Below are 25,720 nucleotides of genomic sequence, written 5' to 3'. Positions count from 1 at the left end.
GTGACAGACGTGAAAGGGTCTGCAGAGGCCATGAAGAACGTTATGCTGCCTGTAACATCGTTCTGCATGACCGGTTTGGTGGTGGGTCAGTGATGGTCTGGAGAGGCATATCCATGGAGGTACACACAGACCACTACAGGATAGACAATGGCACCTTGACTGCCATTAGTTATTGGGCTAAAATCCTTGGACCCATTGTCAGACCCTATGCTGGTGCAGTGGGTCCTGAGTTCCTCCTGGTGCGTGACAATGCCCGGCCTCATGTCGTGAGAGTATGCAGGCAGTTCCTGGAAGATGAAGAAACTGATGCCATTGACTGGCTCCCACGCTCACTCGCCTGGCCTAAATCCAATAGAACACCTCTGGGACATTATGTTTTGGTCCATCCGATGCCACCAGGTTGCACCTCAGACTATCCAGGAGCTCAGTGATGCCCTGGTCCAGATCTGGGAGGAGATCTCCCAGGACACCATCTATCGTTTCATTAGGAGCATGTCCTCCCGCCTTCGACGTTGTCCGGCATGAATACAAGCATGTGGGGGCCATTCACACTACTGAGTACGATTTGGAGTTGCTGCAATGAAATTTCGGCAAAATGGACTAGCCTACCGTATCGTTTTTTCACTTTGATTTTCAGGGCGTCTTTGAATTCAGCCCTCTGTAGGTTGATAATTTTCATTTCCATCAAACGATGTGGCATCCTTTCGTTCCTAACACATTACCCAGTCCATATCAGTAGAGATATCCAGCAGGATTTCTTTTCCCATTGAGATCTGATGTGTTTTCAACGTGTTCCTTTAATTTTATGAGCAGTTTATTTCAATGTGCACTGCAGACCAAAATACTGTTAGCTGCACATTATTCTCTCACCCCAGTTCTTGTGTTTTCATAGAAAGGTAAGCATGGGTCAGTCATTTGGCTTCATTTCCAAGTCAGAGGAATGCCATTTTGGTTGCATGAAGACCACTTCTGGTAACACCTCACCCAACTGTAGATGGATATACCAGCGTCCTGGTGCTTTCTGCCAGTTCTGCACTGACTGCAGCGTTGAACGTCTTCTAACTTTGAAGGGGAGTAAGCTCGGTGTCTTTCTGATTTGCTGCACTTAGTTGCACTCTACTTAAATTATTCACATGATCAGGACATGTGAATATTCATATTGATTTATTTATATACTCCTTATGTACTTGACATGATTGTTCTTTAATTTTAAAGTTACCATCATTCTTACCACAAAGATATTGGCTTTTTGTGTGTCTTGTAAAAAAGATTTGATCCAATCAATAAATAAATCAAATAAAGTGTTGCTTGAGTTGTGTTTTACTTACAAGCTTAACAGTATGTAATAATTAAAAAAATGTAAACATGTGCCTTTCAGTATGAATCTATAAGGAGTCTGTTTGTTAGATTTGTAAAACTGAACATTATTCCTTTATTCTTCTTGCAAAAATATGACCTATATAATGTGAACTCTTCACAGATTTGCTCTAGTAAGGTTTAGAAGCTTTTTCCCAATATTTGTAGCATATTTCAATTAAAGTGTAAGTTTAAACAAGTTACTTGCAAAGTACAAGGTCTGTTTTGCTGTTTTCTGGCGTGTGAACTGCACTTTAAAATTCACTGGCCGCCACACGCTGAGATTGGAGTTCCCATTTCTGTCAGAGATGCGTCCAGACTTTGATTGCTGCACAATGAATTCCAAGTGGTGTGTGGCTCACTGTTTGCCAAAAATTGGATGAATAATCTGCAAACAAGGACAAGAGAGGAGGGATGCAAATAACAAAAGAAAGGCGTTTCCAAGGCAACAAATACGGCCAAGTGGTGTCACATGGGCTTGCCATTGAAATCTCTTGGTTGGGATTTCTCTCAGCTCACTTGGGCCATTCCAATGACAACATGACGGCGAGCGCAGCTGTTTTCAACCTCAGCCACACGGCAGACTTGGGCACCGTTAACAGGGAGCAGGATGACGGCTCCATAGCTGGTAAGTGATCACTTTTTTCTTCAGTCTTATTTATGTCAGGATGCACTTTGCCTACAGAAGTCCTGCAAAATGAAAGGAAAGCGGAAAGTTAAAGCAGAAAATTTGCTAGATCTAATGAAGTGGTGCATCAATAGGAAAAATTTCCTTAACTTTAGGTGACTGTCACAAGTGCTGTCTAAGTCAATGACAAGACGTACTTTAACTAACATTTCACATTAACTCAGAGTGGACTGCAAAATTAAAGAAATTAGAAGATCTTCATCATATTTGCAATATACTTTTCATAACACTCACAGTGCAGGGCACTAGATTAAATATTGTTTGGTTTTGGTGTCACCCAGACTCCTAGCAATAAAACATGCCCAAATTGGCATTCGCAAGCAGCTTGCTTGGTACTCCCCCCAATTACATTTCATTTTTTTTTCTTGCAGCTAAAAACAAAATGACTTGGCAGACTAGTAGAGCTGGGGCCCTTGTACGTCATGTGGCAGATTACGGGCAAGAGTCACTGCCACACTTCACACCTGCAATTATCTCTCACACATAGAGCTGCCACACTGGCCTCCTCCTGTAAGTTCATAAATCTTCAAGTAAAGCGGTCAAGCAGTCAGACAACATGCCTTAGGGGGTCAGAATGGCCCATTGGTGAAGGGTCTTAAACTTGATCCATCAGGTGAGACAGACAGCAGAGTCCTGGCACCCATCTTACAGTTAGGACTGATGCACAGACTTCTCTGGGATGGTTTTCCTCAAAATAGATAATAAATAAATATCCAACAGCTAAAATATATGAAAGCCACACTTGAGCTCTGCTTATTTAATTAAAAACATTATACCAGGTGGCAAAGTGGTTAGCCCTTCTTTGATGTATGTCCACCTTGGCACTGTCTGGGTGCAGTTTGCTTGTTCTATCCATGATTCAGTGCATGTTCTTCTAAATATTCTGTTTTTTTTCCCACAAAGATGTTTGTGTCAGGCTATTTGGTAACATTAAGCTCGACCCACAGGTGTGAGTCTGGGTGTGCCCTGCAATGGACTGCCACGCTGAAATGGCTTAGGCTAGTTTCGGGTGATTAGAATGATGATGTTTTAATTACTGTACTTATTAGTCACCTTGAATAAATGCATCTGCTGAAAAAGGAATAATAATAATAAAATAATAAAAATAATGATGTTGATGCCCACCATCATAGTTCCAGCTGAAGAAAATGGGGATGTCATATTTGTACCAGAGACAAGCGATCAAGGTCTTTTGGAAGCGCTCTCTTTCTACCTACTGTATCTGTTAATGTGCCTTTATTATCTATCTATCTTATAGTGCATTTATTATCTATCTATCATATAGTGACTTTATTATCTATCTATCTATCATATAGTGACTTTATTATCTATCTATCTATCTATCTATCTATCTATCTATCTATCTATCTATCTATCTATCTATCTATCTATGTGTCATATCCCTCTATGTGAATGAAGGTGTGACAAGGATGCACTTGTGCAGAAGTAAATCTGGAGCAATCAGGTAAGTGGCAGAATGACATTTGAACTGCCGATGAGCCGTGAGTGATAACTTCATGTCACTGTCCATTTAAAATAACCACAGAAAATGTTCATCAGCAAGTTTTGGAAATGAAAACCTGTGACAAGTAAAATGTGCAAATACAGAGATACTCTACTGTAGTACCAAAATTATAAAATTAAATTCATTAAACCATAAACTTCATGTCCTGCGGTGGGTTGGCATCCTTCCCGGGATTGGTTCCTGCCTTGTGCCCTGTGTTGGCTGGGATTGGCTCCGGCGGACCCCCGTGACCCTGTGTTTGGATTCAGCGGGTTGGAAAATGGATGGATGAATGGATAAACTTCATGTATTTTTATTTTTACACACCATTGTCTAATTTATAATGATATAATCTTATTCTGTAAAAGTCTGCTCATAACATAACAGTCTGCTAATGGATTGTCTTGTCTTTTCAGAATTTAAGCACTTCAACATTGCCATCACTTCACTGGCTCTCTGCATCCTGACTGCCACTGGTATCTTTTGTAGTTTCTCCTACTGCAATAAACGGAGGTATAATATATCTTTGATTTCATACCAAATTGTATGCATATGTAACACTATCTAATACTCATTTCCTATCTAATCTCTATCTACTATATAGTGCCTTTCCTATCCATCTCTTTAAATATCTATTTCAAATAGCGCCTTTCATTATCTATCAAATAGTGCATTGCCTATCAATTATAAAGTGCCTTTCCTATCCAAAGTACAAGTCATAGGACCCTTATGACAGGGGTTCTCAAACTTGGCCCTGAGGACCCCAGGTAGCTGCAGTTTTTTGTTCCTACCAGTTTCACAATCAGGGAGTCATTTTACCTCTAACTGATCTCATTATTTAATTAGCTCTTCTCTTTTGGCATTTAGAAAAACACAACAGTGTGATTTTTACATTTATAAGACATTTAGAAATATTTGTATTTTTGCTGTCGCTTTAAGGACTTAACTCTCCTTTTCTGCCAGTGTCATTTGCTCCTTTAATTGTATCCTGATGATGGCAACAATGAGCAGAGAAGAAAACCTGCCAATGCATAAAGCTGAAACTACTTCAGTGTCAGACTCAATGGTGTCCTCATCCATGTTACTAACCGAGAATGGTAAACCGGAAGGCACAGACGCAGGTCTCGGTAAACCGGAAGGCATGGACGCAGGTACACGGCGATGGACCCAGGAGACATAGTGCGCAGGCGCCTACAGCGTGCGTCTCATAAACCGCAAGCGAAGTCTGATCCAACATGACCGTGCCGCCCTGATGATAATATTTTTTTTTTTTAAATCAGGTTTAAAAAAACACACACACACTTAATTATCCCCACGTAAAATACATAAATGCTTGGTTTATTCTCATAAAAATTTACCAAACGTAGTTAAGTCATTCCTACATTGACCCCAAAACATACTAAGTAGGAAATAGCAGTTCGACTAATTAGCCCAGAAGTCCGATTCAAAACAGAAGTTGGTTGCAGCAAAAATCTGCAGCCACAGGGAGTCCCCAGCACTGAGTCTGAGAGCTACGGGCTTATGAGAAGGACCTATGAGTCGTAGAGGACTCGAAATTATCTGCAACCAGACAGTACGAAGAAGCCATTAAGAGGGCCAATTGAATGTTAGGCTCTATGTGATGATGTGAGAAGGTTCTACTCAAGCTTTATAACACACTGGTGAGGCCTCATCTGGAGTCCTGTGTGCAGCTTTGGTCTCCAGGCATAAGAGCAGAGCTAGAAAAAGTCCCAAGGAGAGCAACTAGGCTGAGTCCAAAGCTACAGGGTAAGAGTTAGGAGGAGAAAGTGAAGGAGTTGAACCTTTTCAGTTTAAGCAAACCAAAATTAAGAGGTGACATGATTGAAGCATCTAAAATTAAGAAAGGAATCAGTTCAGTGGATTGAGGTTGTGACTTTAAAATCAAGAACACAAGGGCTCAGCTGAAAAGTCATTAAGGGTACGACAAAGAGCCAAAGACTCATGAAACCAAGTAGTGCATTGGAGAGTGGAACTTTAGGGACGTTAAGATCTCAACTTGATTTTATTTTTGAACAATTTAGGCAAACAGAATGGTTGAGCTTATTGGTCTGAATAGGCCGTTCTTATCATCATTACTCTGCTTTTCTATTTATCTTAGTTACACCTTATCTATTTATCCATCCACCCATCCATTATCCAACCCGCTATATCCTAACTACAGGGTCACGGAGGTCTGCTGGAGCCAACCCCAGCCAACACAGGGCGCAAGGCAGGAAAGAAACCCCGGGCAGGGCGTCAGCCCACCGCAGCTTATCTATTTATCTGTCTACATATTATAAAATACCTTTCCTATCTATATATCTCACTATAATATAGTGCCTTTCCTATCTATTTCTCTATTTCTATTATACAGTATGGTGTGTTTCCTATGTATCTGGTCCAAATAGACCCTTCCATTTTCTATCTATCTATCTGTCTATCACCCTCCACATTTGCGTATCTGTGTTCCTTTTCTTGTATGTCTGTAGTACTAGGGTGTTGTACCATGTTAGCCATTATGAATGTAGTGAAAAGTCAAGCAAAATGACACCTTTTATTGGCTAACTAAAAAGATTACAATATGCAAGCTTTCAAGGCAACTCAGGCCACTTCTTCTTGATTACGTCTTGTCTGAGGAAGGGGCCTGAGTTGCCTCGAAAGCTTGCATATTTTAATCTTTTTAGTTAGCCAATAAAAGGTGTCATTTTGCTTGACTTTTCACTATGTTCCTTTTGTAAAAGAGTTACCTTCTGTTTAACTTTATTTATCTTTAGTTGCTTCTTATTTTTCTATCAACAAAAGGCAGTAAAAGGGAAGAATCTTTTCTGTTAAATTAAGGCCTTTGCCCATGTGGGTTTAGGGGATGACCCAGAAGAACACCTCCTAGGTACCCAGTTTGAAAGAGGTGGCATGGGCCACTGGTTAAAAAAAAAAACCTTTTCATTGTCCATGGGGTCCTGTGTTGAAGGCAGAGGAGAGGTAATACTGGTGGACTCTTAGGCTCCTTTGAGTTTATCAACACTTTTTCAACTGCCTTTGTTCATCTCTAACTCATGTTTTATTAAAACACTAGCCATGCCACCTGTCAAAGACAGATAACAGAACAGTTTAAAAATCACTTGTGTACCTTCAGCATCTTTAATCTGTATTCGCACATGTGTGACCATCTCTTCACTGGCGCTCCATCTCTCGAGTACAAACCCATAAAATGTTCTTCTCAAATGCATCATTTTTGAAGGTGTTATTGAAGACGACTCACTGCATGCCACCCATTCCACTTCTCCTCCTTGTTTGTCTCACATTTGCAGTTCCACTTTTGTCAGAGACTATAGTGTTTTATTAGATAGATAGATAGATAGATAGATAGATAGATAGATAGATAGATAGATAGATAGATAGATAGATAGATAGATAGATAGATAGATAGATAGATAGATAGATAGATACTGTACAATTCTCACAATAAACAATACATGACACCATCATAATATTATATAAAATAGTAGTGAATAACAATATACAGCATAAAGCCAAAACTATATAAAATAATTTGTCAATGGAGAACTGCACTTAAGCCTGGTAATGTGTAAGCATTATTTAGGTTGAACAGGGTTAGGGTTAGGGTTAAATTCAGAGATGAATCCAAATCTGTGTTTAACCAGACTAACTGCTTTAGGAAAGAAACCAACAATTTGTCTAGGACTTCTTGCCTTTAGTCGTCGGTAACATGTGTGTGATGATAATCACTGAAAGACAGCTTCTCCAATTGAGTGTAGTCCTCGTTTATATCTCCTGCACTTTTCTTGACCTGTGATGTATAGAGGCCCTCAGTCCAGTTTCAGACCTGCGTTCCTCTCTGCTGTTCCAAGGGATCGCATGCAATGCCATACCAGACAGTTATGGAGCAATTGAGGATGCTTTCAAAGACAGCTCTATGAAACTGGACCAGCACTGATTTTAGCACAGGTTACACTTTTTTAATCTGACAGAGAAAAACACAAAAAGGTCAGTCTGAAAGCATCTCCAAACTGATGATCCTGTCTGCCTGCCTGTACGTTGGGTTGATTGGTGTCCAAAGGATTGTCCAGGGATTGAAGGCCCAGGGCCAAATTTTGATTCCAATTCTTCCTTGCCTGAGGCTCCTAAAACTTAATTATATGTGAGGGTCATATAAACCTAATTAAGCCAATCCAGATTTCTACCAACTAATAACCAAAACACAAAAGCGTTTTCCTCCAAAGTTAAACAGTTTAGACACTTTCTTTCCCAAAGTGCCGAGATTTCTCTAGCTGAAGAGATACTGCACGACTTTTAACATTCCTGTTCAGTCTGTCTGAAACTAAAAATCGTCCTTATACTTTTGCTGGCCTTCCCAAAGAGGCTCTGCTTGCTGCAGTCCACTGCCACATGCCAACGTGCTGAGCCCTGATCCCCTCTGTGCTTGTATCTCTAGTTGGTGAATACTGAAATAAAAAAATAAAGACAAACAAGAATAAAGACACAAATCCTAAACTAGGAGCCCAGAATGATAATTAAAAGCCATTGATTTGTAACCTCTACTCACAAAACCTTATTAAATCACCTGTCCTCTGAGATTTTTCCCTGTCACGGATGCAGGAATTTTTTGCTGACATATCCTTCAATCCACAGACTGGGGATTTCCCTTGCATGTTATCTTTGCGATTTCCATCAATAAAACCCAAGGACAGTCGTGTTGTTTAACAAGCAGAAGCCTAAAGATTGCTGGATTCTGTCAGAGCGGTTTGATCCAGCACGGTGAAAAAAGTTAGACAGACACCTTGTCAGTTTTGGATAATGAAAATTAATTCATCCATTTTCTAATCCCATTTAATCCAAGCTGCTGAAGACAGACAGACACAAGGCAGGAAAAATCCCTGAATGGGACAGCAGTACATCATAGAGCACACTTGGTCAATTTACGGCCATCATTTAACCTATCATAGGTAGCTCAGAAATACAAAGAATATGCAAACTCCATACAGGTAGAAAGCAGCCAGGGATTTGAGCCTAAGGCTTCAGAGCTGTGAGGCAAAAGTATTACCTCAATAAAAATCCATTCATTTTTAAACTAACGTAATTCAATATGGAGGTTCAGAGCCTGGACTTAGGGCAGAGACGTGCCTTAGACAGGGCATTGGTCCATTGAGGTGTAAAAGACCAGCCAAGCAAATTCTGAACTGTCAGCTATTCTAACATTCACTTCTTTAAGGTGAAAGGTCAACAGAGACACTGGATGAACATGCAAACGCCACACAAACAAGCCCAAGTTTCAAAACTAGGAGTCTGGAGCCTTGACAAGGCAGCACTAATCACTGTGAGATCTAAGTCATAGTTTTATAGTAAATCTGATGGTTGAAATTTTAGCTTTTGCAGGGAATTTACATAACAGTAGCCCCCCTCTCTGTTCTCTGAGCAGAGTCATGACGTGAGCTCCTCATGTTCCACAGCATTCAATCAAATTGATGAAATCTAGCTATGCCACTGCTTATAAAGTGCAGACATTGTGCCCTGGGTTGCACAGTGTGGCATTGCAGTAAGGAGTCCAGAGTTCAAGTCCCAGGTCCTCTCTACGTCAAGTTTGCATGTTCTCCCCGTGTCTGTGTGGGTTTCTTCTGGGTGCTCCAGTTTCCTCCCAAAGATATGCAGGTCAGGTGAATTGGTGATACTAAATTGGCCCAGCGATGGACTGGTGCCCTGTCCAGGGTTTGTTCCTGCCTTGCCCTCTATGCTAGATGATATATTGTGCCCAGTACGGTCATGATAGACCCTGGCCTTCTGTGAACCTGAACTGGATTAAGTGGGCTTTTGAATGTTTAGGTCATTATTGTGATGTGTGAAGACTGGTGGTTCCAATCTTCTTCCGTTTCAAAATTATTGAGGCCACTGTGCTCCTGAGAAGACTCAGAGCTTTAGAAATGGTTTTACCCCCATGGCCTGTTCTGTGACTCCCCATAATTTGATCACAGAGGATCTACAGAGAGTTCCTTGGACTTCATGGTTGGGTTTTTGTCCTGACCTGCAGTGTGAATTGTGGGACCTAGCAGTACATATACAGGTGTGTGCCTTTCTAAACGGTGTCTAGTCAATGTCAGTTTCCACCAGTAAACTCCAATCAAGTTCTAGACACATCTCAAGGAGACTTAAAGCAAACAGGACACCCCTGATTAGAATTTGGAGTGCCACAGCAAAGGGTCTGAATACTTATATAAAAGAAAGAGTTCAGGTTTTGATTTTTAATAAATTTGCCAACCTTTCTGAAAATATGTTTTCACTTTGTCATTATGGATTACTGAGTGCTGATTGATGAGCAAAAATGTGAAATTTATCCATCACCTACATCACTTGAATATACAGGATGCAGCGCCCGCATTACTGCGGATGCCGCACCGATCCGCCTGTCGATCTCACGCTCCATTCTTCCCTCACTCGTGAACAAGACCCCGAGATACTTGAACTCCTCTACTTGGGGCAGGATCTCGCTACCAACCCTGAGAGGGCACTCCACCCTTTTCCGGTTGTTACAAAACTCCTTGTGCCTAAAGAAGGTCCTCCACACTAAACAAACTTGCTGTTGTTTACCACCACCTTGGTAGGGACTGAGCCAGTCTGTCATAGGTAGCCCCCCCCCCCCCCCCCCCAGACACCAAATTCTCACCGTTTAGCAGATGTCACTAGGGACACATCATTATTTGTGCACCTCAGCATCATCGGGTGTTTCGGCCTTTTAATCACTATACACCTTCTACTGATGCAGGTCCACCACAGGCTAATCAGACCTGGTTGTGCGTCTCATGCTCTTTGGGACCCAACTAGGGTCCTTCCTCTTCAGCCATATCCACTGGCTACACCATCCTGCAGTCCCCGATGCTTCCTTAGTAGTCCAGCGTAGGGCTTGGCCATGGATTCTTAGGTCCATCAGCAGCCTAGTAGTGGATGCTGCTGTAAAACTCCAGTAAGCAACCTCCACTGGGCGGACCATTGCTCTCACAATGAAGTGTGCAGAAAGTGAAGGGGTCTCAACACTTTCTGAATGAAAGGCATATACTTGTGAAGTCATTCTGCATATATTGTATACAATTGTATACTTAACCCTCTCCCTAGTATTCAAGACCATCTTCCCACTGTTTGTATATATATACGTTGTATGTTTGGTATACTTTCATGTGTGTGTCTTGTGTTGTTATTTTTTTACTTTCGACTGTTGTGAGGTGATGCTTAAGTAAAAAAACTCATGACGATAAACTTAATTTGACTTGAGTACATGCTTTTGAAATGTTAAACACATTTAAAAAAAATGATAATGGTAAATGTCAGTCATCGTCCAACCCACTATATCCTAACACAGTATCACGAGGTCTTCTGAAGCCAATCCCAGCAGCCAGCACAGGGCACAAGGCAGAAACAAACCCTGGGCAGCGCGCCAGCCCACCACAGGGCACACACACCAAGCACAATTTAGGATCACCAATGCACCTAACCTGCATGTCTTTGGACTGTGAGAGGAAAGCCACGCAGACACGGGGAGAACATGCAAACTACACGCCGGGCGAACCTGGGTCTCCTTACTGCGAGGCAGCAGCGCTACCACTGCGCCACCGTGCCACCCTAACAGTAACTTTAATGTTTTTAATTAATTTTTGAGAAACTCCTGGCTAACTACTTGTTGGCATGCCATACAGCAAATTAGACAGCCGTTGTCTAAACTTTTTTTGAAACAAATCATTTTTTTGTGACCCAAACATGTTGCTACAAGAAATTATTCACTCAATATGAACATCTTGAACTTAACAAAAATCAATAAAAAGGGCACAACTCATAACATAATAATGAATGAGGTAAAAAAAATCATTGCATTTGATTAAATTATTTCAGATAATGTAATTATGAATGTGAATACCAAGAGCAGCATTGTGATTTGACCCAGTGAACTGCTCAATGAATCTGTAGATGAACCAAATCCATCACTGCTGCACTGACGAACTGGCTGACTCACCGCATCTCTAAGTCATTGATTCACTAACACATCTTTTGGTTCCAATAACTATATTTCTTATTATTATATAGTGATTACGTATTTTAGAAAATCAAAACGTAAAAACAGTTGACAAGTACAGACTATGCAGCCCATCAATCCTGTTAACTTAATCAAGTTGATGATTTGGGTAACAATAAAATGAGCAAAGTAGTAAACCAATGATTGGGATCTTTTCACCGGAATGACAGACAGCACGTCTTTCAAAACTCATAAAGAGCTCATGTTTTAAAAACTCGACAGTTTGGATTACTGCTTTTCCAATAACAACAAGAACCACCACACACCAGAAAAAGGCCAACGGCCTGGTTTGAAGTGCTTTTCCATTACGAGGAATAACTCTAAAGGAGGCACAACTTGTACTTAGAATTGATGCATATTGTCATAACTACCCACATAATAACAATGGAGAAAATTACTAGTGTGCTAATTCTTATTTTTGCAGTTTTTAAAATTTGACATGAAACAATATATTTTGATATTTGGCTCCCTGTAGCAGAACACATTCAGTTCAAATCTACAGTTGTCAATGGTTCAGCACCTGAGTATACAGAGACACTGGTGAAGTGCCAGGGAACAGCGTCTGGTGATGCCACCTCTACATGGCATCAAGTCTCAATCCAGTCTATTTTCATATGTTGGCGGAAAGAGCTGCCCACCTCCATCCGTACTGATGATTCCCTCAATGGATTCACAAAGCAATCGAAAACCCATCTGTTCTGCGATTATCTGTCCAATTCATAGAGGGAAAAAAAATCTGCTCTGTGATATTTTATATGGTTGGTTAATTTGTTGTTATATTAAGTTTAATTGCTTTATTGATGTAATCCATGTGTTGCGGATGGCCAAGGCCCTTGCCTGGCTGGGACGCCTCTACACTAGATGGACGGGGGGAAAGAGCTTATCCAGGGCATTACTTCCCCTGGAATGCTAGAAGGCAGCCTCCCTTGCTTTCAGCAACCCTTCTGGGGCCCATTGCCACCACCTGGGGCACCTGGAGAATTGCTGAGCCCTTGGTTGTGTCACTTCCCCCACAATTGAGGATGCTTTCAAAGACAGCTCTATGAAACTGGACCAGCACTGATTTAGCACAGGTTACACTTTTTAATTTGACAGAGAAAAACACACAAAGCTCAGTCTGAGAGCATCTCCAAACCGCTGGTCCTGTCTGCCTGCCTGTACGTTGCGTTGGTTGGTGTCCAAAGGATTGTCCAGGGATTAAAGGACAAGGGCCAATTTTTGATTCCAATCCTTCCTTGTCTGAGGCTCCTAAAAACTCATATATATATTATATGTTTTTCGTCTTTCGGCTGCTCCTATTAGGGGTTGCCACAGTGAATCATCTTCTTCCATATCTTTTTGTCCTCTGCATCTTGTTCTGTTACACCCATCACTTGCCTGTCCTCTCTCACCACATCCATAAACCTTCGCTTAGGCCTTCATCTTTTCCTCTTCCCTGGCAGCTCTGTCCTTAACATCCTTCTCCCAATATACTCAGCATCTCTCCTCATCTCATGTCCAAACCAACGCAATCTCACCTCTCTGACTTTGTCTCCCAACCGTCCAACTTGAGCTGACCCTCTAATGTACTCATTTCTAATCCTATCCATCCTTGTCACATCCAGTGCAAATCTTAGCATCTTTAACTCTGCCACATCCAGCTCTGTCTGTGCCACCATCTCCAACCCATATAACATAGGTGGTCTCACTATCATCCTGTAGACCTTCCCTTTCACTCTTGCTGATACCCGTCTGTCACAAATCACTCCTGACACTCTTCTCAACCCATTCCACCCTGCCTGCACTCTCTTCTTCACCTCTCTTCCACAATCCCCATTACTCTGTACTGTTGATCCCAAGTATTTAAACTCATCCACCTTCACCAGCTCTACTCCCTGCATCCTCACCATTCCACTGACCTCCCTCTCGTTTACACACATGTATTCTGTCTTGTTCCTACTGACCTTCATTCCTCTCCTCTCTAGAGCATATCTCCACCTCTCCAGGGTCTCCTCAACTTGCTCCCTACTATCACTACAGATCACAATGTCATCAGCGAACATCATAGTCCACGGGGACTCCTGTCTAATCTCGTCTGTCAACCTGTCCATCACCATTGCAAATAAGAGCTGATCCCTGATGTAATCCCACCTCCACCTTGAATGCATCCATCACTCCTACTGCAGACCTCACCACTGTCATATATACTGTACATGTACATATAGTATATACATATACACACACATATATATATATATATATACTGTATATACATATACTGTATATACAAAAAGATAACAGTGGTATGTCTTTCATTTCCTAGGAACATCTGAGTACTCGGGTGTTTTCCGAACAAACATTTTTAGTGAAGCAGTATTTAGTTGTATGAAATTAAATCAAATGTGAAAAACTGGCTGTGCAAAAATGTGGGTCCCCTTGTAATTTTGCTGATTTGAATGCATGTAACTGCTCAATACTGATTACTTGAAACACCAAATTGGTTGGATTAGCTCGGTAAGCCTTGAACTTCATAGACAGGTGTGTCCAATCTTGAGAAAAGGTATTTAAGGTGGTCAATTGCAGGTTTTGCTTCCCTTTGACTCTCCTCTGAAGAGTGACAGCATGGGATCCTCAAAGCAACTCTCAAAAGATTTGAAAACAAAGATTGTTCAGTATCATGGCTTAGGGCAGCGTTTCTCAACCTTTAAGTATTTGCGAAGTTTTCATAACAGTTTTAATCGTGCTCCCCCTAATGTTTTTTTGAAAGGAGCCCACTAATACCAATTTGTTCTTTTTTAATTAATAATATATCATAGATGCATATTTTATTATACCTACTTAACTTTTATCGACATTTATCTAACTCTATATTTATTTGTATAGTATCAAAATGTAGTTTTAAGTTAATTTGTTTTGGTTTCAATAGATGTATTTTTCATATTTTTGATTCTTGTTTTATTTTTTTCACATCTTCGCGCCCCCCTTTTTGTTACTTCGCACCCCCCTAGGGGGGCCCGCCCCACAGATTGACAACCACTGGTTTAGGGGAAGGCTACTAAAAGCTATCTCAGAGGTTTAAAGTGTCAGTTTCAACTGTAAGGAATGTAATCAGGAAATGGAAGGCCACAGGCACAGTTGCTGTTAAACCCAGGTCTGGCAGGCCAAGAAAAATACAGGAGCGGCATATGCGCAGGATTGTGAGAATGGTTACAGACAACCCACCGATAACCTCCAAAGACCTGCAAGAACATCTTGCTGCAGATGGTGTATCTGTACATCGTTCTACAATTCAGCGCAATTTGCACAAACAACATCTGTATGGCTGGGTGATGAGAAAGAAGCCCTTTCTGCACTCACCCCACAAACAGGGTCGCTTGTTGTATGCAAATGCTCATTTATACAAGCCAGATTCATTTTGGAATAAAGTGCTTTGGACTGATGAGACAATAATTGAGTTATCTGGTCATAACAAAAAGTGATTTCCATGGTGGAAGAAGAACACCGCATTCCAAGAAAAACACCTGCTACCTACTGTCAAATTTGGTGGAGGTTCCATCATGCTGTGTGGCTAGTTCAGGGACTGGGGCCATTGTTAAAGTCGAGGGTCGGATAAATTCAACCCAATATCAACAAATTCTTCAGGATAATTTTCAAGCATCATTCGCAAAGTTGAAGTTATGCAGGGGTTGGATATTCCAACAAGACAATGACCCAAAACACAGTTCGAAATCTACAAAGTCATTAATGCAGAGGGAGAAGTACAATGTTCTGGAATGGCCATCACAGTCCCCTGACTTGAATATCATTGAAAATTTATGGAATGATTTGAAGCAGGCTGTCCATGCTCGGCAGCCATCAAATTTAACTGAACTGGAGAGATTTTGTATGGAAGAATGGTCAAAAATACCTCCATCCAGAATCCAGACACACATCAAAGGCTATAGGAGGTGTCTAGAGGCTGTTATATATGCAAAAGTAGGCTCAACTAAGTATTGATGTAATATCTCTGTTGGGGTGCCCAAATTTATGCACATGTCTAATTTTGTTATGATGCATATGGCATATTTTCTGTTAATCCAATAAACTTAATGTCACTGCTGAAATACTATTGTTTCCATAAGGCATGTCATATATTAAAAGGAAGTTGCTACTTTGAAAGCTCAGCCAAAGATAAACAAAACTACAAAGAATTAAGAGGGGTTCCCAAATTTTTTCATATGACTATATACTGTATATATTCCAATAAAAGCACACTGCATGATAACGTGCAGTGAATACACTTGACTTGAGCATTCCTAGTTTTCATCCTCTTTCTCTGTACGTTTAGCATTCATTTGCTCAGTGTTTGATGCACTTGATGCTTCCTGAGCAGCTCTTCTTTTCTCCATCCTAGCAGCCCACTTCTTCTCTTCTGTCATCGGCATCTTTTCATGTTGAAACTGATTAAGTAAATTTTTGTGTTGCAATTACTTAGTACGTTTTCTTTAATTTAATTTTTCACTTAACAATCTGCCTCAAGAATGATTTAAGATATGAAGAGGTAGGGGAAGTGACAGCGAAGGTGGTAGGGAATGAGAACGGTGCCTGTATGCATGCGCTGTACTGCTGCCCTGCTGCCGAGAGTTAATTCTACAATAAAATAAAATAAGAATAAAAAGAGGAATAAAAATCATCACCCCAAAAGCGGATAGTAAACGTCATGCAGTATATGTGTACCAAATTTCAGGTCAATAGTTCAAATGGTTTACATGTTACAGGTGATTTAAAATCCTGGAGAGACAAACCAACAGCCATGGTAGCGTATTATAAAAGAAGATATATATATATATATATATTTATATATATATATATATATACACAGTGTGATGGACGACCGGCTACGGACTCCGGTCGCCACCCCCAGGCCGCTAGGAGGAGCCCTCCGGACAGCATGATGTTGCCCCGAATGCCAGCAGGGCCTTATGGACTTTGTAGTTTATACACACAGCCCTGCTGGATACCTTGGGGGCCACCGGGAGTCGCTGTAAAGGGGCTAGTGGGCTCTTGTGTGCCCTATAACCCAGGAGTGCGTCAGCATCACGTGACCGGAAGGAACGACGTGCTCCCGGGATGAATAAAAGGACTGTTTACCCTGACCCGGAAGGAAATGGACTTGTGGGTTTTGCCAGGAACCACTTCCGGGTCAGGGGATATAAAAGGACTGTGGGAAGCCCAGTACACTGAGCTGAGCTGGGAGGTAGGGTGGCGAAGTGTCTGGGCGAGGAGGATTGGTTAGAGAAAGAGTATTGTTTGTAATTGTTGTAGTATATGAGTAGTGTGGTGTGGAGAGTGCTTTGTGCACTGTACAGAAGACAAATAAAGAAGTCTTGTGCTTTTACCTCGTGTTCAGAGTGGTACCTGAGGGTGTTAGAGGTGGCTCCACGCCTCTACTGTTACAACAGTTAGGTCCATAAATATTTGGACAGAGACAACTTTTTTCTAATTTTGGTTCTGTACATTACCACAATGAATTTTAAATGAAACAACTCAGATGCAGTTGAAGTGCAGACTTTCAGCTTTAATTTAGTGGGGTGAACAAAACGATTGCATAAAAATGTGAGGCAACTAAAGCGTTTTTTTAACACAATCCCTTCATTTCAGGGGCTCAAAAGTAATTGGACAATTGACTCAAAGACTATTTCATGGGCAGGTGTGGGCAAGTCCGTCATTATGTCATTATCAAAGGCCTGGAGTTGATTTGAGGTGTGGTACTTGCATGTGGAGGATTTTGCTGTGAACAGACAACATGTGGTCAAAGGAGTTCTCCATCCAGGTGAAAGAAGCCATCCTTAAGCTGTGAAAACAGAAAAAACCCATCCAAGAAGTTGCTACAATATTACGAGTGGCAAAATCTACAGTTTGGTACATCCTGAGAAAGAAAGCAAGCACTGGTGAACTCAGCAACGCAAAAAGACCTGGACGTCCACGGAAGACAACAGTGGTGGATGATCGCAGAATCATTTCCATGGTGAAGAGAAACCCCTTCACAACAGCCAACCAAGTGAACAACACTCTCCAGGGGGTAGGCATATCGATATCAAAGTCTACCATAAAGAGAAGACAGCATGAAAGTAAATACAGAGGGTGCACTGCAAGGTGCAAGCCACTCATAAGCCTCAAGAATAGAAAGGCTAGATTGGACTTTGCTAAAGAACATCTAAAAAAGCCAGCAAAGTTCTGGAAAAACATTCTTTGGACAGATGAAACCAAGATCAACCTCTACCAGAATGATGGCAACAAAAAAGTATGGAGAAGGCATGGAACAGCTCATTATCCAAAGCATACCACATCATCTGTAAAACACAGTGGAGGCAGTGTGATGGCTTGGACGTGCATGGCTGCCAGTGGCACTGGGACACTAGTGTTTATTGATGATGTGACACAGGACAGAAGCAGCCGAATGAATTCTGAGGTGTTCAGAGACATACTGTCTGCTCAAATCCAGCTAAATGCAGTCAAATTGATTGGGCGGCGTTTCATGATACAGATGGACAATGACCCAAAACATACAGCCAAAGCAACCCAGGAGTTTATTAAAGCAAAGAAGTGGAAAATTCTTGAATGGCCAAGTCAGTCACCTGATCTTCACTTGTTGAAGACTAAACTTCAGACAGAAAGGCCCACAAACAAACAGCAACTGAAAGCCGCTGCAGTAAAGGCCTGGCAGAGCATTAAAAAGGAGGAAACCCAGCATCTGGTGATGTCCATGAGTTCAAGACTTCAGGCTGCCATTGCCAGCAAAGGGTTTTCAACCAAGTATTAGAAATGAATATTTTATTTCCAGCTATTTAATTTGTCCAATTACTTTTGAGCCCCTGAAATGAAGGGATTGTGTTAAATAAATGCTTTAGTTGCCTCACATTTTTATGCAATCGTTTTGTTCACCCCACTGAATTAAAGATGAAAGTCTGCACTTCAACTGCATCTGAGTTGTTTCATTTAAAATTCATTGTGGTAATGTACAGAACTAAAATTAGAAAAAAGTCTCTGTCCAAATATTTATGGACCTAACTGTATAGACCTAATTGAGCCAATCCAGATTTCTACCTATAGCAGTAGGAATCTTTTACACTTCATCTTTTGCCTAAACAATACTAAGCGCCTTCATTAAAATACTTCAACATTCATTCATGCTTTGTCTCAAACCTGAAAAAAATTAATTTCCTATTGCTACAAATCCCTCAATCTTAGGGTATTTTGACTATTGTAAGATTGTGACTTTAAGAGGGGTAACAGCCATCACAACCCCAAAGCCCATAAAGCCACTCACAGTGACAAGTGCCCATGTAATGTCATACGTACCCGAGTTCCTCAAGGTCAGGGGTGTCAGACTGTGACCTGTAAGCTGCAGCTTGTCATTCTAACTGTCTTCTTAATTAGTAATCAGTTTTTGCGGCTAATTAACTTATTTTGCCTCTGTTTTAATTGACTTGCTATTTAAGACTCAGAGTTCTTAGTTGTTTTTTCCTTAATTAACAGCCTAACAGAAATGAGATCCAATACAAGCTAACAAAATACCAGCTAACCTGTGTCCATCATACAAGATCTGAAAATAAAGAAAGGTGAAGTTCTTAGTGATGTTGATCTGCTTATTTTGATGGTGCTCTTAAAAGAGAAAAACAACCATTTTGGACATGTCTGCTGTGGCCATGGAATTAAATATTGGGTTTAATTAACAAGAATCAACTTCTATTTAAGAAAATGGTTGGAGTTTGAGGCCCTGAATTAGCTGGTCATCTGTCGGCTCACTTCACATCTCATTTTTGTTTGGCTGACATTTCAGGAAAAAAAGAATCAATTCAGAGAACTGAGTCTTAAAAAAAAAACATGACAATTAAAATGAAGGGAAAAGAAGTCAATTAATAGTGGAAATCAGTCACTGATGAAGAAAGTGGCAGGAAGGAAAACCTGCAGCTACGTTAAACCTCCAGGATTAGAGCTGAGGTAGATGAAGCTGAAGAACAGCATAAGCCATCAGCAGGTCCCATTCCTAATTCTATGTAAAAAGTCAAAAGGGTAAGCCTTGTTTAAAATTTCCTTTTGTGCCTTTTTATAAGATGGATTGTGCTGGTGCCCTCTAGTGGCACCATATTGCTCTTGCTAACTTTACAACGAGGTGTTCTTTTCACCAGTGCTGCTCTCTTTTCCATGTATTTCCTCCAATTTTCCTGTCTTTGCCTTTAGTCTTCTGTCTGAATAATGAACGGATACATATTTTCCTCAAATGGTTATTTTAATGGAATACATTCTGTAACATTTTTGCTATTTTCAGACCCCATGCTGATTTGCCTGCTTTGGTTTTTACAGTCTGAATGTTAGAGCTTCTAAGATTTCCCATAAAATATATATGTTGTTTTGTCTGCTATTATCTTAAAACAGAAATGGCTGTTTAGTGTTTTTAGCAAACATGTGTAAAGGATCTTGGCTCAAATTACCTCTTGGACTCCATTCTTTAAAATGGGATCTAAAAGCTGAGGTGTGCGTGAAAGAAGATTGTGAGATGTAGTCCTTCACGTCCTGTCGATTTCACATTCAGGTCTGTATAAACATTTCTAGAATTACCTATAAGATAACAGGTGCTCTAACAATTCTAACATTACGAACTACAAGCTGAATTCCCACTGTGAATAGCATATTCAAGAACCTCAATGCCAAAATGTTACTTACAGTGTCCATAAAAAGGATTCACCCCTGGAAGTTGTCACATTTTATTATTACACAGCACTGAATCACAGAGGATTTCATTAGGCTTCTCTGGATGTTGATCGACAGAAAAAGACTGGAAAGTCAAAGTGTAAAAAAGTGGTCTAAATCAATTACAAACATAAAGCTCAAAATAATCGATCATACAAATATTTACCTCCAGTGGCATAGCTAGGGGCGGTCCGCTCCGGGCAGGACATTTTTGGGGGCGGCATTATTAACCAAAAGGCTCGGTACAGTTTGTGTGTAAGCAGCAGGATTTTGAAAAATATCACTCATGAATGAAAAAGTAAACTTCTCTGATTTCTATCCACAAATGCTTAAAAATAATTTTCAGACTGTCCTTCTGTGACGGCATCAGGCACGGTAGTTGAAATTTATGAGGCAATAACAAAAATAAACATAAACATTACACCGATAATAATTTCTAGGAAGATAAACAACTAATTTACAATTTATAATTTTGTTTCGTTATCAATTCGCATGTGTTCTTGCTCTGCGCAGAAAACTTCCCCACGTATCACTTGTACACTACACTGGTTCTGGTTTTCGCAGCGTAATTATATTAAACTAATAATCAGAACACGGCTTATCCCTGTGTCTATACTATATTCTTGTCTAATTGATGCTTATAAATAATTATATGTGAAAAATTATTGCTGTTTCTCTATATATGAATAAATCTATGCAAACGTGATCTTAATTTTTCTCTATTATATCATTTTAATTTTCTATTTAAATAAGTTAACATATAGGGCGGCAAATTGAAGCCCCGCCCCACTCCGAGTGTCACGAACTCCAGCTACGCCACTGACAACCTCCTTCAAGACAGTGGATGCACCTTTGGCAGCCATGACAGCCTTGAGCCTGTGTGCACAGCTCTCTCTCTCTGTTTCAGATTTGCACATCTTTTGAAACTCTTTCAGATTTCTGTAGTTATTAATTTGGATCACTTTGCAGAAATCTGTTTTCACTTTGACATTAAAGAATCTTTATTGTGTCAAAAAGCCAAATGAAATCATTTCTGTTTTAAGGCAATAAAATATGAAAACGGCTGATTGGGAAGGCAGGGGTCCCCCGTAAGCTATAGCACAAGCAAAAGAAATAACGTCTTCACAGACAGAGAGTTCAAAACAGAACTGGAGGCGGTATATATAGTTGGCTACAGGAAGTGATGTCATGGGTGGAAGGCATTCTGGAACCGGACGTGACGTCATGAAGCGGTGGGGTCTTGAGGGTTGGATCTGGAAATGATGTTGTTATTGTGCGGATTCTTCAATTGTTCTGCAGGGAGAGATAAGAAGGACTTAGAGGGCAGCGCCAACCCCTGGTTCAGTGGGTAACTGCATCAATTTGAGCCCGTAAACTGTCTCCCAAACGCACGTGTATGATGGGGTGAATAGTCTTTAGACTCTGCCTCTCTCACTCGTGTCTCCCATTGACTGATCGTCTCCTTCTCAGCCTTCATTTTGTAGTCATCATAATATTCAGTGACTTTTTCTATTAAGACACAACAGCATAGCAAGTCAAGTTGGGGAGCATGTACTGGTACAGTGCGTTGCCGCACCCACTACATGACGAAACAACTCGGGATCCCAGTTTGCAACCCCCCAGACAGACACGCAGTCCAGTCCCACCCTCTGGAAATGACCCTCTATCAGCCGCAGCCAGGTGTTACGTGGGCGACCCCTTGGCCTGGCCCAGCCACTCAGGTCCCCAACAATGAGGATCTTATGAACTGGATCACCCTCGGGGAAACGCGTCACATGGCCATAGTGCTGTAACCTCACAATGCAGGTAATGTGCCTCGTTTGGGACTCCATGAGCAACCACTCATTCGACACAAAGTCAAACTAACGGTACCCAAGGGTTTTCCGGAGAGACACAGTACCAAAGGAGTCCAGTCTTCGTCTCAGGTCACTGGATAGCATCCACGTCTCACAACCATGTAGCAAGACAGGAAGCACCAGGACTCTAAAGACTTGGACCTTCGTCCTTTTGCATAGATATCGGGAGCACCACACACCCCTTTCCAGCGACCTCATGACCCCCCCATGCTCTCCCAATCCATCTACTGACTTCATAGGAAGAGTCACCAGAGACCTGAATGTCACTGCCAAGGTAAGTAAATCTCTCGACAAGGTCGACACTCTCTCCGCAGACAGACACACTGCTGATGGCTGTGCCCAAGAGGTCATTAAAGGCCTGGATCTTGGTTTTTATCCAGGACACTCGCAAGCCCAGAAACTCCGACTCCTCGCTCAGTCTCTCGAGCGCCCCGATCAGATCCTCCATCGACTCCGTGAAGATCACAGCACAACATCTTCACGGAGTCTTGACTTTGCTGACAGCACAGCGCATCTCAGAATTAAAGCAGAGTTGTGTGTTGGGCAGTGCGCTAATGAAGATGTTCACAATAAAAGGAGTACAAATGATCTGAAGCTTTTTTGTTTCTCTTTCATGTTGTACACTGCATTTAATGAGTTCGTGGAAGAGATTGTTGAGTCTTTCTTTCTGTGGAAACACTTTGTACCTAAATGTGTTTTTATTTGATTGAATTTTTCTCTGCTACTTCACAGGCAATTGAGGCAGGCCAGGGAGTACGAGAACACAGTAGTTCGTGAGAAAGGACTCAGCCCGGTGGATATCAAAGGCCTGAAGAGGACGCATAGCCTTCGCAATCCATTCAATGGCCTAATGAGGAAAGCCGATGATTACAAGGACGGCTCTCAGATTTACTTTATCTACAGCAACCCCATTGTAATTACTGAGGAGCAAAACAGCGTGATGCCTGAAGACAACCGAGTCTCCTATGACACCATACAATTACATGAACAGAAGCAATCGGCTGGGATCATTCTTGATCCATCCATGTTTTATATGCAGTTGTAGCCATTAAATGAGTAGTGGTACTGACGTTCTGACGGATCAGGAGAACATGTCATGTAATGCTTGTACTGCCCCCTTGTGCCCATTAGTCTAAAATCCTTGAAAATGTTAATATTTCATTTCTTCTGAGCCACATAGAATTCAGGAGTTAATCATTCTTATAGAATATAGCACCTTTCTGGGTTAGCACCATCCCAAAATACTGGTGTAAGCCACAATCTACTGTTACTTTAGAGCTCACAGGTTAAGAGACTTAGTCAAGATGACTTCCCTACAGTTTCAAGTTAACTCCTTTAATTTACTTACCAGCAGTAAATTACTTACCTTGTTTCCTGTTAGTTCTGTCTGATCCACAAATGCACTTAACTTCTAATTACAGTTTAGCCTAATGAGTTATAAATGTGCAATTTTAGTATCCTAGGTTCAAATGCCGTACCCATCCATTGTGTGTGTGTATAGAGTTTGTGTGTCTTCACCGGATTTTTGTGTCCTCAATGACATGCATGTGAGGTTACTTGGCAAGAAGCTCTGTGTGAGTGTGATGGACTGGCATCCCAACCAGGGCTGGTTCCTGCCTTGTGTCTAATGCTGCCAGCATAGGCTCCATTCCCCCAGAGCCTTGAATTGGATTAAGTAGGTGTGCGAATCTTCTGTCTTTTTCTTGTTAAAATAGTGGCAGCAACAAAAATAAAACACAAAAAATATATACCCAGGACAATTAAAACAACTAACAGCCCTCTGATAGAAAAAATGATTTGTGAGTTTTATATAAATCATGAAAAGGATACAGATGACTACATAACACAATATGAAAAATGGTATATACTCCTTTCATTAGATTAACAAATGTTTTGCCTCTATATCAGTGGTTCTCAACCATTTCTATGCCCCACACGGCTAGAAAATGTTTAATTTATGTTCGCATCCCCTACAAAAGTAAAATCGCATCAGAAGATGAAGAAATCAAATTTCTGATTTTTGAAACACAAATTGTACAACAAAAAGTACAGCAGGTGAACAAACTGAAAAAAAAATAAGTATCATCTCTTAAAGCATGGCCATTCAGCTACAAATTCAGATTTTCAAACTAAGAAGTGTGGCTGGGCCAGACATTTTCAGCAACCAGTAAGCAGCAGGTAATAATATATTTTAAACCAACACAAATGAATGTAGTGGAAAACAAGTAAAGTAAATTTGGTCACATCTAATGCAGGCTAATCATAAAAGTGTATAAAAAAACAATAAAAAGTTATAACTGTACAGAATCTGAGGTACTAGCAATACTTTTTTTTACTTTTGAAATAAAAAATAAACATATTTGACCCAGGCACATCACAAAGTGCTTTTAACAGAATAATTAAGAACAATCAATGCTACCAAAGCTATTAGTGCACAAACCCAGCAAGTGACACACATAAATATGCAACGTCTACCGCACACTGAGGGTTCATTTTAAATCACCACATGTGTGATTAGCGGAGCTTATTTTGTAAGCAAAAAGGTGGCGGTGCGCATACGTTGTGTTTGGATCAAGTCTGAGATACTGTGAAGGTATACAGAGGCCGAGAGTCCTAGTGCTACATGTTTTGTTTATTTGGTGAAAAAACATAACCTTTAAAATTTGAAATTGACAAATCGTCAAGTGTAATAATTACATTTATACAGCGCTTTACTCAATACTCAAAGTAGTTTGCAATCTCCATGCAGGAAGGACCCGGGATGCAAACCCCTCATCTCCTTATTGTGAGGCAGCAGCACTTCCATTATGCCACCTGCGCTAATGTACTGTACTGCATTATAATGTGCTTGATAGATAAAAATTACACACACAGACTTTCCAAAAGAGAAAAATATTAACCGCAGGTTAATAACGAGTTCAGCATTCTACAAAACAGTTGTTATGCAGTCCCACAAAGCAATCAGTGCGCAATTTTTAGATTGAGTTTTAAATAAAGCTTTTTGCATATTTTCATCAAATACGCTCTTTGTAATTCATTCTTTGTTTTGAGTGTCAATGGCTGATTGTTGTTCTCGTAACAGCCATGAAGCCGCAGGATCGAGTGTGAGTGGAGGATCAACCAATCGCATGAAGAGAAGTGTGGAGACAGTGCTCGTCAGTAACGAGGCTCTCATTGGAGTAACAACAAGATTCATTTGCAAAAATCCACATTCGCACTCACTTGATGAAACTGGAATACAACTACGACTCAGCACACGATGGATTGTAGAATCATTTAATATGTAGTTGATGCCATGACCACCAGCTGTCATGGTCTGAGGTGCCGGTATAACTTACCGGCACATACCGTCACCAAAAAATGACTGTATCATGGACTACTACCACCACTTCTAGAAAACACAGCAACGGTGAAAGGATATGTGGAGTATTACATTCATGGTTTCTAGTACTGTAGGAATTTCTGAAAGCTCACAAAATGTGTTTTTCTTGGTTTTTCTCTGCGTTTCTGGTGAAACCACGGACTGGGCC

The 25,720-nt window shown here is 40.9% G+C and overlaps 1 protein-coding gene across 1 annotated transcript; it reads left to right on the top strand.

Annotated features, from left to right (window-relative positions):
* The first annotated feature begins 1,495 nt into the window (after positions 1-1,495).
* On the top strand, positions 1,496-25,154 carry si:dkey-246e1.3 (uncharacterized). Its single transcript, XM_051922195.1, has 3 exons — positions 1,496-1,984; positions 3,965-4,061; positions 22,923-25,154. Exons 1-3 carry the CDS (start codon positions 1,771-1,773, stop codon positions 23,233-23,235), a joined length of 624 nt encoding a protein of 207 aa, XP_051778155.1. The 5' UTR covers positions 1,496-1,770; the 3' UTR covers positions 23,236-25,154.
* Positions 25,155-25,720: the final 566 nt, after the last annotated feature.

Source organism: Erpetoichthys calabaricus, chromosome 2 (genome assembly GCF_900747795.2).
Source record: "Erpetoichthys calabaricus chromosome 2, fErpCal1.3, whole genome shotgun sequence".
Lineage (NCBI taxonomy): Eukaryota > Metazoa > Chordata > Cladistia > Polypteriformes > Polypteridae > Erpetoichthys > Erpetoichthys calabaricus.
Note: the sequence above shows the minus strand (reverse complement) of the source record. Positions and strands in the feature narration are given on the sequence as shown.

Coding starts and splice junctions, on each gene's coding strand:
- si:dkey-246e1.3 (XM_051922195.1), top strand. CDS start 1,771: ATGCAAATAACAAAAGAAAGGCGTTTCCAAGGCAACAAATACGGCCAA. Junction 1,985..3,964: donor GGATGACGGCTCCATAGCTG/GTAAGTGATCAC, acceptor TTGTCTTTTCAG/AATTTAAGCACTTCAACATT. Junction 4,062..22,922: donor TCCTACTGCAATAAACGGAG/GTATAATATATC, acceptor GCTACTTCACAG/GCAATTGAGGCAGGCCAGGG.